Here is a 14196-nt window from a genome sequence, read left to right as displayed (position 1 = left end):
TCATCCATGTCAAATTTTTAAAAAATTGAAAATCATTTGATATGTCATTAAGACCCATCAAAATTAACGGTTTATAAGTTTTTATTAAATACCGTTAATCTTGATGGGTCTCAAAGACATATCAAATAATTTTTAATATTTTTAAAATTTGACATGTATGATCTATATGATACAAACTTTCTATCCAACGGTGAATTTTATAAAATTCGCATTCGTTATAGCAATATCAGTAACTTGTTCACCATACACCACTTAATGTGGTTGTTCATATTAGACAAAGCCTTCAATCATATGTTTTATTGAAAGGCCAACAAAAAAGTACATAACATCCAATTACAAATACACCCCACCAAAACATAACGTGATTGGGATTAGAACTAAGCCATTCCCTCTATGGTCTTTGAACTAAAAATACCAAGATTTCATAAAAACCTCATAAAAATCATAAGAAATATCATCATTAATAAAAACCTCATATATAAAAATTGGCATTATATCGGCATGGATTGCTTCAGAGGCAAGAAATTACCCACTTTTAAATGTGTTATGGTAATAAAAAACTTAAGGGTAAATAGTGTCATACCCCCCTGCAAAATAGGCGAGTTTTGCGTTACCCCCTGCAAAATATTTTTTTGAGATTACCCCCCTGCAATGTCAAGATTCCTTGCGTTACCCCCCTGGCTCAACAAGTGGGCATATGACATGGACGGATCTTGATGTGGCATGACACGTGGAAATTAATTTATTTTTTATTTATTTTTAATTGCCAACTCAGTAATTATTTATTTTTTAATTAAAAAAAATGAAAAAAACTTTTTTTTTACAGAAACTTTTTTTTTACGGTAACTTTTTTTTTTAAAGAAATCTTTTTTTTTTTAAAGAAACTTTTTTTTTAAAAAAAAACTTTTTTTTAAAGAAACTTTTTTTTAAAGAAACTTTTTTTTTTAAAGAAACTTTTTTTTTTCGTTCCGTTCATATGCAGCGATTGTTCTTCGTTTTCAATTTCAATTTGGGGGTTAGGGCAAAGCGATTGTTCTTGCGTTACTATGTGATTGCAGTTTTTTTTTTTGGTTACTCTATTATTATTAGTTATTATTATTATTATTATTATTATTATTAGTTTTTTGGTTACTATTATTATTATTAGTTTTTTTTTCATCTTCATTTTTTTTTGGTTACTCTATTATTAGTTATTATATATATATATAAGAATTTTTTTTATATATATATATAATAACAACTTTTAGTAAAAAAAAAAAAAAAACTTTCTTTTAAGTAAGTTCATAAAAATATAACAACTTTTAAGTTTTTTTTTTTCATTTTTTTAATTAAAAACCCACATTAATTAATGAGTTGGCAATTAAAAATAAATAAAAAATAAATTAATTTCCATGTGTCATGCCACGTCAAGATTCTTCCATGTCATATGCCCACTTGTTGAGCCAGGGGGGTAACGCAAAGAATCTTGACATTGCAGGGGGGTAATCTCAAAAAAATATTTTGCAGGGGGGTAACGCAAAACTCGCCTATTTTGCAGGGGGGTATAACACTATTTACCCAAAACTTAATCATTAACAGAAATATTTCTGCTTTAATTTTGCATATTTGTGAAAGAACATCAATTGAAAACTTCAAATAAACCATATTTAACGTTAAGGAAACATATTAGTTGATTGACTAGCTAATTTTAATCTATCTTTAAGCTCTTTTGATTTGCATATTTTAAAGGCTCATTCTAAAAAATTTCGACTCCTTTTTTATGACACATCCGACACTTACATGTCTTCGAGTGTTCGTTTAACTTTGTAGTTTTCTTTTCTTCATTTGGGGCAGGGGATGCCCCATTTTTGTACTAAAAAAAGTCATAAAAATAAATATATAATTTGAAATAAATGTAATTAATTAATAACAAAAATAAATATAAATAAACTGCATCATAGTTTGTCGACACCTCTCTCTCTCTCTCTCTCTCTCTCTCTCTCTCTCTCTCTCTCTCTCTCTCTCTCTCTCTCTCTCTCTCTCTCTCTCTCCCTTCCTTTCAACTCCGATTTGTCTCTTGAACAACATTTTTTTCTTTCATTTTTTGGTATAACACAAGTTTACGTGAGTTAGATTTCCGGGAGTCATTAGGGATTATGGCTCGAGTGCTCAACAAACAATAACAAAGAGATTCTCACATTGATTGAAGTTGCACTAACACTCTTGGGAAATATGAGTCAACTTTTTATCAATTTAATCAATTTATTTTGATAAAATGTAAATTTTTCTCTTTAAAATTAATTATCTCTTTTACATAAAGTATGATTTTTTGTTTTATAAATTAATTATTCCCATACATGTAATGGTTAAAACAATCTTTTAATTTTTCCAATAAAAACAATATTTTGAGTTATGTGATTGACAAATTGAACTCAAAGGGATCACACCATTTTGTTTTCAAAGTTTTAATGTTGTACTCTCATTCTCAATTTGAACTTTTGCCCAACTCAAATGAAAGATAATTTTTCCCAAAAGTTTCAATTTTAAAGTTCGGATTGGATTTAGAAACTCTTACTTAAGCTAGAAGAAACCATCACATCTCATCTAATTCTAAATACCCTACTCATCTAATTCTAAATACTCTACATGTGTAACTTATAATTTCAATTGCACAGTTTTTTCTTAAAAAGAAAATTTAGAAACATTACTTAAAACTCACATATTCTTAATACAAATTCAATTGAAAATGTCCAGCCAAAATATTTGTCAGTTTTTTTTATTATTTTATTTTTATTGATATTTGATGTTTTTTAGCGTCAATGTAACTAACTCATCGAAAAAACTCAGATCAATTTAAGCGTTAATCTCTTCTAACAAATATTGGTATTACAAATAAATGATTAAGAAACTCAAATACCTTACGATACAATCGTTGTTATTTTACTATATGTTATTTTTTAACGAGAAAATGGAACATGCACCGACAATATAAAATATTTTTACACTATCATCCAATACTTTTTTTTTTGGTACATAACTATCATCCAATACTAATCATGTATTATGTCAAATCATCCAACTGCTTATGACTTTCATGTTATAATGTTCATGTTATAATGTGGAAGAATAGTTAATTTCTATTAGACTTTAGTGTAAAAATAATTTTTTTTTACAATAGTGTAAAAAAAAAAATTTAATTTCACCACTAGTTTAATCCGATTCGGAGGTCAGTTTTGATATCAAGTGTTTTCAGCCTCCTCCGGTCGCATTTACCCCGATCAAACCGTGGTTCTCCCTACCAATTTCAGCGCAACCATCATTAAACTCTTTTTAATTAATCACAAATTTAATTATGGCTATTTATAGTTAATAATTAGGAAAACTAAAAATCACAACAAAAAAGGGAAGAAGTCAAGTGAAATTAAGGAGATGATTGTGCTTCGGACAAAAAGGGATTAGATTGAAATTTTGTAATAAAATATTTTTTTTCCTTTGTTTAAAAACAGAGTCTCGCTCACTTCCATGTTCCATTGTTTATCACTTGCTCTTTTCTCGGATCTCTCTCACACCCTTTCATTTTTTTCTTCTTCCTCTTCACATTCTCTTCAAAAAGTTAGTATTTTTTTTCATCTTGCTACCCTTTCTAATTCTGAAATGATCTTACATTTTTTTATCCAAACATTGATCTGATTTAACTATTTCATTGATTCATTGATTAAAGTTTAAATCTTTGTGAGTTATAAATTCAAATTATGTTTATTGTTGTATTATGTTGTGTTTTAAGGTTGTTTTGTTTTTTTTTATTTTAGTAACAAAAGAATTGTTTTTTATGGTTTATATGATCTGATGAGAAATGGGGTTGTGTTGATTTTTATTTGTAGGTGAAAAATGGCACAAATTCATCTTCATGGTACTCTTCATGCTACCATCTATGAGGTTGATAAGCTTAACGCTGGTGGTGGTGGAAATATTTTCAGCATGGTAATTTTTTTTATGACTTATTTGAATCTTGTGATTCAATTGTTTGATTTTGAGTTTTGGCTTATTTGAATCTTGTGATTCAAGTGTTTGTGTTTTCATTTGTTTTGTAAATGACTGAATTAAAAAAAGAAGAATCTTTTGATAGTGATGACTGATGGGTCATAGTGGACCCTGCTAGCTTTAAAGGATCTGTGATCTGTTTGGTTATTTTATATTGTATAGTACAAAATAAATAAACATAGTTCTATTTGTCTCTGTGAGCATATCTCATTTGACAGGAACATTACAATATGCAGGGGCCGATGTTCGAATCAGTGATTTTTTTGTTGTTGTGATTCTGTGATCATACTTACATTTCTAATCTGATCTTAAATTTTGTAGCAATAAGCATCATTTTGCTGATATTTTTGATCATTTGCAAACCTTTGTGTGAATTCTATATGGAAATGACAATGTTAATCTATATCATTGTTGTCAAATGTCGACCATGGCGGATTGTGGTGGACGGGTATGGCCATTGGCCAATTTGCTTAGGATGGCGGGGTCATGGTGTTTTTTGGCAGCTCTAAATGTTGACTTTTGGCTTTCCGCCATGGTCTACCATTTGCAATCAATAACACTGATTGATAGTAGTGGTTTAATTTGTTGTCATGATTTGTTGAACCAAACCTAATTAACACGTTGTAATTTGACTGCTTGCTTGAAATGATTCAACTTGTTTCCTTCAGTTGAAGTTACCTTGTGTTCATTCAACTGATCGTTTACCTGAACCATTAACATTATCTTATACATCATTTATAACATGATAAAGTTGATTAATTATGCATATTTGCATGCATACATTGCCCCTAGCGAAAAGAGAATATTCAGTTTCTTTAGTTTCGCTTTTTATTGTCCTTATTCGTTATTAGTGACTTCATTTAATGCTTATACTTAAACAGATCAGGCAAAACATTGAGGAGACTGTTGGTATTGGAAAGGGAGTTACTCAACTCTATGCTACCATTGATTTGGAGAAAGCAAGAGTCGGAAGGACAAGGATTATTGAAAAGGAACACACTAATCCAAAATGGTATGAGTCATTTCACATTTACTGCGCTCATTTGGCTTCAAATATCATATTCACTGTGAAAGATGATAATCCTATTGGAGCGACTTTAATTGGAAGAGCTTATGTGCCTGTCGAGGAGGTCTTGGGTGGTGAGGAAATAGATAGATGGGTGGAAATTTTGGATACGGAAAGAAATCCGATAGAATCGGGTTCAAAGATCCATGTGAAACTGCAATATTTTGATGTTACAAAAGACCGAAGCTGGGCTCGAGGTATTCAAAGTGCTAAATTTCCTGGAGTTCCGTATACTTTCTTCTCGCAGAGGCAAGGATGTAAGGTATCTCTTTACCAAGATGCTCATGTGCCGGATAACTTTGTCCCTAAAATATCACTCTCTGGTGGCAAGACTTATCAGCCTCATAGGTGTTGGGAAGATATTTTCGATGCAATCACTAATGCAAAGCATTTGATATACATTACTGGTTGGTCTGTTTATACCGAAATTTCGTTGGTGAGGGATTCTAGGAGGCCAAAGGCCGGGGGAGACGCAACACTTGGTGAGCTTCTCAAGAAAAAGGCTAGTGAAGGTGTTAGGGTTTTGATGCTGGTTTGGGATGATAGAACATCGGTCGGTTTGTTGAAAAAGGACGGATTGATGGCTACTCATGACGAAGAAACCGCACAGTTCTTTGATGGCACTGATGTCCATTGTGTTTTATGCCCCCGCAATCCTGATGATGGTGGTAGTGTCATTCAAGATTTACAGATTTCCACCATGTTTACTCATCACCAGAAGATTGTGGTGGTTGACAGTGAGTTACCTGGTGGAGGGTCAGATAAGCGAAGAATTATGAGTTTTGTTGGGGGTCTTGACCTTTGTGATGGAAGATACGATACTGCGTTCCATTCACTTTTCAGAACCCTTGACACGGCACACCATGATGATTTTCATCAACCCAACTTTCCTGGTGCTGCAATCACAAAAGGTGGTCCAAGGGAACCTTGGCATGACATTCACTCCCGGCTTGAAGGACCTATCGCTTGGGATGTTTTGTTTAACTTTGAGCAGCGATGGAGGAAACAAGGTGGGAAGGATATACTTCTCAATCTGAGAGAGCTTGAAGATTCTATTATTCCCCCATCCCCGGTAATGTTTCCTGATGATCAGGAGACATGGAATGTTCAGTTGTTTAGATCTATTGACGGCGGAGCTGCTTTCGGGTTCCCAGAAACTCCCGAAGATGCTGCGAGAGCTGGTCTTGTTAGTGGAAAGGACAATATCATCGATCGTAGCATTCAAGATGCTTATATTAATGCTATTCGACGCGCAAAGAACTTTATCTATATTGAAAATCAGTATTTCCTTGGAAGCTCTTTTGCTTGGAGTGGTGATGATATTAAGCCTGAAGAAATTGGTGCTTTGCATGTAATCCCAAAGGAACTTTCACTTAAGATTGTTAGTAAGATTGAAGCTGAGGAAAAGTTCACCGTGTACGTTGTGGTCCCAATGTGGCCAGAAGGTGTTCCAGAAAGTGCGTCAGTTCAAGCAATATTGGACTGGCAGAGGAGAACAATGGAGATGATGTACAAGGATATCGTTCAGGCACTCAGGGTCAAGGGAATTGAGGAAGATCCACGGAAATATTTGACGTTCTTCTGTCTTGCTAATCGGGAGGTGAAGAAACAGGGAGAGTATGAGCCTTCTGAACAACCAGAACCCGATTCAGATTATGAGAGAGCCCAACAGGCCCGACGTTTCATGATCTATGTTCATACCAAGATGATGATAGGTATATTTGAAAATTACTGTCATAAATTACAAGCTGCAGCAATTTCATTAATTTAGAAGCCATAATTTAATTATAACTTTTTTATCATTACTACTTTCATTACTATGTATTCTTTTTTCACTGTAGTCGATGATGAATACATTATCGTTGGATCTGCCAACATCAACCAAAGATCAATGGATGGTTCAAGAGACTCTGAGATAGCAATGGGAGCTTATCAGCCGCACCATTTAGCTACAAGACAGCCGGCACGTGGTCAGGTCCACGGTTTCCGCATGTCATTGTGGTATGAGCACCTCGGCATGCTTCACGAATCTTTCCTTCATCCAGAAAGTGAAGAATGTATCAGTAAGGTGAATCAGATTGCTGACAAATATTGGGATCTTTATTCCAACGATTCGCTCGAGCATGACCTTCCTGGACACTTGCTTCGCTATCCGGTTGGAATTTCTAGTGAAGGACAAGTTACAGAGCTGCCTGGATTTGAATTCTTCCCTGATACCAAGGCTCGGATTCTCGGCGCCAAAGCTGATTACCTCCCTCCTATCCTCACTACTTAGTTTGGTTTTTATACTTTTGTTCACAATATTATGACTGCTTACTTACATCCTAATCTTTGTTTTCAATACTATTTGTGGTTTTTATATTAATAGGAATCGAACTCGGTATCCTGCGGTACGCTGTTTATGTTTTGAAGAGTAATAATCTTTTTTTTTTAATATACATGTTGCGAGTAATATATAATAATCTTAATGTTGCATGTGATCATGTCTTGTGGAGATGATTTTAGCTTTCAAATACAGATTTTTGTGGTATGATGTTGTTAACAGCTATGACTTTAGCTGGTTTCTAATCTGTTTCTTTTATCCCTTAATGTCATTGTACACAAACTTTAAAAACTTTACTCTGTGACAAAATATAAGCAAATTTCACTTTTGAGGTTCATTGTGTAATTTATGTATTTCGTTTATATTGTATACCAGATACATCAATGAACCTAAAATATTAGTTTTACTTATGTTTTGTCATAGAAGGATTATTTGCTTAAATTATTCTGAGCAAGCTTACCTTGGCTAAGGTATTGGCTAACAAAAAGATTTCACGGACACTAAGTGCGGAGAAGAGAGGTATTGCAAGTTCGAATCTGCACTCCGAAGCATCAAAATGTTCTGTAGCCTTATATCATGTGCACTTATATGAGACATTAATCTTATATTTTTATATAAGTTGGCAAATGGGAACAATATTTTTTACTTGTTTGGAAACATTGCAAGCATTTCTATGATTAAGCTGGTCTTTGCACACTTTTTTTTCTTCATTTTTACTCAAACCAAGTTAATTCATTATTATTCAAAGTGTTTAATCAGGGGGATGAATGAAAGTTATTGTGAGGACTGAGGAGCATAAGAGATAGACACACTTGTTAAGGAATGAACGTTATCATTTGTTTGTCGCCTAGTAAAAATAACTTGATATTAATAATTCTGATATTTTTAAAGAAATTTAAGTCATTATTAACATGTAAAATTTTCTTTTTAATTAACATGTAAGAATTTTTATTTTTTTTTCTAAACTCAAAAAAGAGAAACTACAACGTTATTCGATGGAGAACAAGACACGCCCTTAATATCATCTTCTAACACTTGCACCAACCGAAGGCGGCTGATGATAAACTACAAGACCAATACCATGGAAGCAACCAATGTTGGCCAACACATCCGCACATCGATTCACCTCACGATAAATATGCTTGATCTTGATGTTTCAATCCAAGCTCAAGAGAAATCGAATTTTCTTTGTGAGACTCATCCGGACGCATTTGCTATGCTATTATTATTGATTGTCTGCACTATAATTGTTAAGTCCATATGCACCTCCACCTTGTTATGTGTAAATTCAAATGTTGACAATGTATGTTTTGCTTGTAACTCAAGGAATAGTTTGTTATAGAGTTTATAGTTAATGTTGTAACTTGTGGTACAAGTCAGTTGCTATATAAGCAAATGTGCCCTTTGTGTTAAGTGTTGTGAATAATAAACAAGCACTTCCCTAAACTCTTCTTCAATTCCCCAAAACTATTGTTCCATTAGTGATTCATTTTTCTGCTCATCTTCCTCAAGACAGTTTTCTGCATTTGAGGCTCACGCCTATTGCAGTGTATGTGTGTTACACAAGTGTGATTGTGTTCCAACACACCTTCTAATTATATCCCAACCTCCTCGCCATCAATAAATCTTCTAATAATCTCCATAATTCAACAACATACGCTGTCATTACATCCAGTATTTTAGAAAAACCACTTATCCACTTCCCTAAAATGTCTCTAAGCAAAGCAAACCACCACAGCTGGCATTGTTACCTTCACATTTAAAGGCCCAATCAGTATTTATGCAAAACAATTCATTCCCAATATGCTTATAGCATTTAGATCATGCAAAACTTTACCGTCGTTTCCTTTAATGTTAATGTTGTTTTTTTGACATAATGTTAAAGATGCTTATAGCATTTCATTCATAATAATATGGTTGATACATGTTGATACATCAATAAAAATATTAAAGCTAGCTAAAGATGTGGTTACCCTCGCAAGAGCATGAGCTGCCTCATTTGCTTGTCTCCTATTGAACTTAACATGAGAGTTTTCAAACTACAAACTAAAAACACATTTAAATTCATTCAACACAACACCAAATTCTGTAACATCATTTTGGCCTTTGTGAAAATAATCAACGACCTTTTTTGAGTCCAACACAAAATCGACTCCTTCCAATTGTAGCATATCCAAACGGAAGTCAATTTTGGCTTTTGATGTGCAATTTTAAGCACATTGTCATTATAGTCAGGTTTATTAGCATGTCCTAAACCAATTTTAGCACACTATGAACAAGTTTTTACACTATAGGCTTATGAATTTTAAATTTTAGCACTCTTATATATATATATATATATATATATATATATATATATATATATATAGAGTCAGGATCCGTTGACACCAACTAGTTTGACACCAAATGTTACACCTCTCAATAACGTTTTAACCGATATAAATTTTATAAAATCCACCGTTGGATTGAAAGTTTACATCATATAGATCATTTGTGTAAAATTTCAGACAAATCCAAAATCATTTGATATGCTATTGAGACACATAAAGATTAACGGCATTTAAAAAAATACAAAAACCGTTAATTTTGATGTATCTCAATAACATATCAAATGATTTTGGATTTATTTGAAATTTTACACAAATGATCTATATGATGTAAACTTTCAATCCAACGGTGGATTTTATAAAATTTATATCGGTTAAAACGTTATTGAGAGGTGTAACATTTGGTGTCAAACTAGTTGGTGTCAACGGATCCTGACTCATATATATATATATATATATATATATATATATATATATATATATATATATATATATATATATATGGGGAGGGATCATGTTACACCTCTCAATAACGCTTCAACGAATACGAATTTTACAAAATTCACTGTTGGATTGAAAGCTTATATCGTATAAAATGTTAAAAAATTGTTTTTCTTTAAAAAAAAATTATTTTAGGGATTTTGTTTTTTTGGTTTTGGTCCTTCATTAAATATTTTTTTTTGTTTTGGTCCTTCATTTGCCACGTCAGCATGCCACATGTCATGTCGTTAGCCACATCAACATTTTTGAGAGGGGAGGGGCGAAAATCGAAAGGAATTGGGCATGCAGGGACTGTTTTAAAAAAAAATCACTACTACAAAAATGAGTTTTAATAGCGCCCTTTTAATAGCGCTCGTTTAAAAAACGCTATTAAAACTTAAACTGTAGCATTTATAATAGCGGTTTTATGAAACACGCTATTAAAACCTTCAATCAGCGAACACTATAATAACGTTTTGTAAAAAACCGCTATTAAAGCCTAACACACAAAGCATTATGACATCGCTTTTTTAAAACACGCTATTAAAGCATAAAACGCGCGCTTGAAATTAATTAAAAAGGATGGTGGGTGAGTATCGAACCCTTGACCCCTTGAACCTTTTATTTTTATTTTTTAATAAAAAAAAATTAAAAATAGAAACAGAAGTTATAAAAAAAAACAAAATAAAAACTAAGAAATTAAACATTGAACACACGATGCAAACATTCTGAATTCATAGTTTCTTCAAACCCAATCTCGCAATCATAATTTCTTCAAACCCAATCGATTCCCAGCAAATCAAACAACCCTAGAAACGAAATTGTTCCTCTTCTCCCATCAAACTCAAAGCAATCGAACTCAGTGCAACCGTTTCCCAGAGAAATTCAACTCAGAACAATCGTTTTCCATAAATCGTCCCTCTCCTCCGATTGATTTTCTGCGATCAATTTCCTTCTCACATCGTTACGAACCCTAATATCCAAGAACCCATAAATCACTGTGAACCCTAACCCATAAATCCTGTTTTCTCCACCATATTGTGAACCCAGAACCCAGCAATTTAACCGTCCGAAGTGGTACTCGAGCTCGTTCCTTGCCTTGCTCATCACAACTCGTTCGGTCGCCCTTATCACAGCTCGTTCATTGACGGTGCTCATCACAACTCAAACCTCCGTCATGAAGGTAGGCTTAGGAATGGTTGAGAAAATTTAATTTACAAAATTGATTTAAGTTAGAAGACAAAGTTGTTTTGGGTGTTGTTCAAAATGTTTTTGTCTGTTAGCTTATGATTTTTGTTTGTTAGGACTTATTTAATATTTATAAGTTCAAAATTGATTTAAGTTAGAAGACAAAACTGTTTTTTGGTGTTGGCTATTCAGCTATGATTTTTTCAACCTTAGTAGATTGAAAAGATTAAATGGCAATGATGATATATGTATCATGTCCATTATGTAGTAAGGCGTTAACTTAAATGTATAACATATAGGTTAAAGAGTGTATAATTACTAATATCATAGTATTTGGTGTCACTGATGTTAATTTGTTGCCATTAGTTTGATATGATATCTGACTTTGTTCCTATGATCAGTGTTATGGACATGATTATTATGAAATGACAACCTTTGTATGAACTCTCTCCTATTGATATGTTTTAACTCTTAACATTTTGGTTGTCTTGTAGTCTGAACGTGCATGTAAACAAGTCAGTCGTAGGCCATAGCCCTTAAATTTGATAGAAAAGAGATCGATTTGGAAAATTGGGAAGAAATTGATTCATAAATTGCAATCGAAGAACAAGTCATCCAGCATGATGCCTTTGGCTGTTAGCTATGTTTTTAGGTGTTTATGATCAACTCATATCTACTCACCCTAATGACTTCTGTGGATACTTAGCTAAGGTCAGTTATACAGTTGTTATTAGTTTTTGCTACTTATTTGCCTTTATTTTGGTTTATTTCTAGTAGCATTCATATCTTTGATCTGTGTCTGCAAGGAAGGAGCAGGGTGCTTCGGTTCTAAATTTTGGTACGGTTGCTATGCTCATTGGTCATCGCAAAGCTTGTTTTGAGCTTCTGTTTGACAGAGTAGGTAGTCTCTCTTCTACTACTATCTGTTTGCTATTTGGCTAGTGGTGTTCAATTTATTTAAATTAATAATTCTATTTATTTAAGTTAGTAATGTATGCCATGTTAGATTGAGGAATTGACTTTGTTATGTAGCATGTTAAAATTGGAAATATATACGACAACCCAAAAGTTGTCATTGTGGAAATTAATAATTCTATAATTGAATGTATGTCGGATTATCCATTACACTTGGAGTTACTAAAGCTGGAGAAGGTGAGGATGGTAGAATAAAATTGTGATTGTTGAAAATGATTGTTTTGATTGCTTCATGCAATATTTAAACTTTTATTTTTGGTCTTATTTTATTAATGATGTAGTATCTGACCTTGTGAAACATCTATTTTAGTATAGTTGTGCTATAGTTACTCAATTGGAAAGGGACAAAGCATGCTAGTTTCAAAATTTTGGATCATTGAAAATTGGGGAAAAAAATCAAAAAGAGAGAAAATTTGTTTGATCGTTAGCTTCGACCATTGAGACATGGTATGCAACATCGTCTTGGGTTTGGTTGAGTATAAGTTAATTGTTTGGATTTTCCTGTAGAACTATTTATGCATATAGTTAGTTTGATGCACTCCCTTATTTTTCTTTCATTTGATTTTGATTATCAATATACCTTCTATTATTTCTCTATATAGCTGCTATGAAAAACATGTTCCTAAAATTGCAAGTCCCTTGGATTATATCTAGAGCAGTACATGGCAACATACAAATTAATCAAGCTGTTAATAAATACTTGTGTTTGCACATAAATAGGTACTCATGATAGTTTTCAAATTAGATATTATTGAAAAGAGTTACAAGCTTGTCTTATAGCTTTCAAAGAATTATCTTGATGTGGTGAATGTCAAATGACATTTGATGTAATTCTTTATGGGTAGTTCAATGACAATTTCTTAGAGGTATGTTAACATTGTTTTACATTTTGTGCTTTGGCAGATAATAATGAGCCAATGATTTTTCTTCAATTGTAACCCTTAGGGAGTCAAGAATCAAATTGCAGCCAGCAGGTATCTCTTTCTCTCTTTCACTTGAGTACTTCGCTGGTATTAAAAATAATTTAACACTTGAATTGAATACTGTGAATTGAATAACTTTCAGGTTAAGATGCTCTACACCTAGAGAGAAGATTAAATCAAATAGTAGATAAAGATCTAATGGGAGAGCGACTTAGTTAAATGGGAAGAAATGGTCCAAGTTGCACTCATGTGTAGACATTTTAGGGAACTTCATTCATTATGTAGAATTGCATATACTTGGTTATATTGTAGTGCACATAACTTATTTCTTATGTGTTGATTTATTTTATGATTAATAAAATTTGTTTAGTTTTTTTTACCTTATCCAAGTATAGCATAATTATGAAAAATATGCCTTTGAGCTCTCTCTGTTTAGAAAGAAAAAAAAATAGCATAATTTAAAACGATATGGACAAAAAAGGGATTATTATTTTTTTTGTTGAAAAAGACTTATAATAGCGCTTTTGAGCACGACCGCTATTATAAGTTGTTTGCTTGAAGGATTATAATAGCGCTTTACACGCGGGCGCTATTAAATAACTGACTTATAATAGCGTTTTCAGAATAAAGCGCTATAGAAACCTGTTTCCATAGTCCTTGTAGGTTGCGCAAGTTTACATACGAAAGCGCTTTTTTCAAAAACCGATATTAAAGGTTAATATTTGATAGCGTTTTAAAATGCTATTATAGGCACCCGTACCTATAATAGCGGTATCAGTGATAGCGTTTTAAAGCGCTATTAAAAGCCAAAATAAGCGCTATTAAAGGCCCTTTTTTGTTGTAGTGAATACATGGACTAAAACCAAAAAAACGGGAACATACAGGGACCAATGT

The 14196-nt window shown here is 32.7% G+C and overlaps 1 protein-coding gene and 1 long non-coding RNA gene across 3 annotated transcripts; both read left to right on the top strand.

Annotated features, from left to right (window-relative positions):
- The first annotated feature begins 3370 nt into the window (after window positions 1–3370).
- Window positions 3371–7518, top strand: LOC123921554 (phospholipase D alpha 1). 2 transcript variants are annotated; one of them, XM_045974143.1, is made up of 4 exons: window positions 3371–3591; window positions 3861–3960; window positions 4902–6801; window positions 6928–7518. In XM_045974143.1, exons 2-4 carry the CDS (start codon window positions 3868–3870, stop codon window positions 7359–7361), a joined length of 2427 nt encoding a protein of 808 aa, XP_045830099.1. In that variant the 5' UTR covers window positions 3371–3591; window positions 3861–3867; the 3' UTR covers window positions 7362–7518. The 2 variants fall into 2 exon arrangements, with proteins under 2 accessions (XP_045830099.1, XP_045830098.1); XM_045974142.1 differs by having other exon boundaries at window positions 3389–3711.
- A 5291-nt stretch (window positions 7519–12809) lies between these two features.
- On the top strand, window positions 12810–13604 carry LOC123921553. The gene is made up of 3 exons (XR_006814120.1): window positions 12810–13099; window positions 13283–13353; window positions 13445–13604. It is a non-coding gene; the product is annotated as an uncharacterized LOC123921553 (long non-coding RNA).
- Window positions 13605–14196: the final 592 nt, after the last annotated feature.

This window comes from Trifolium pratense, linkage group LG4 (assembly GCF_020283565.1).
Source record: "Trifolium pratense cultivar HEN17-A07 linkage group LG4, ARS_RC_1.1, whole genome shotgun sequence".
NCBI lineage: Eukaryota > Viridiplantae > Streptophyta > Magnoliopsida > Fabales > Fabaceae > Trifolium > Trifolium pratense.
Note: the sequence above shows the minus strand (reverse complement) of the source record. Positions and strands in the feature narration are given on the sequence as shown.

Coding starts and splice junctions, on each gene's coding strand:
- LOC123921554 (XM_045974143.1), top strand. CDS start 3,868: ATGGCACAAATTCATCTTCATGGTACTCTTCATGCTACCATCTATGAG. Junction 3,961..4,901: donor GTGGAAATATTTTCAGCATG/GTAATTTTTTTT, acceptor ATACTTAAACAG/ATCAGGCAAAACATTGAGGA. Junction 6,802..6,927: donor TCATACCAAGATGATGATAG/GTATATTTGAAA, acceptor TTTTCACTGTAG/TCGATGATGAATACATTATC.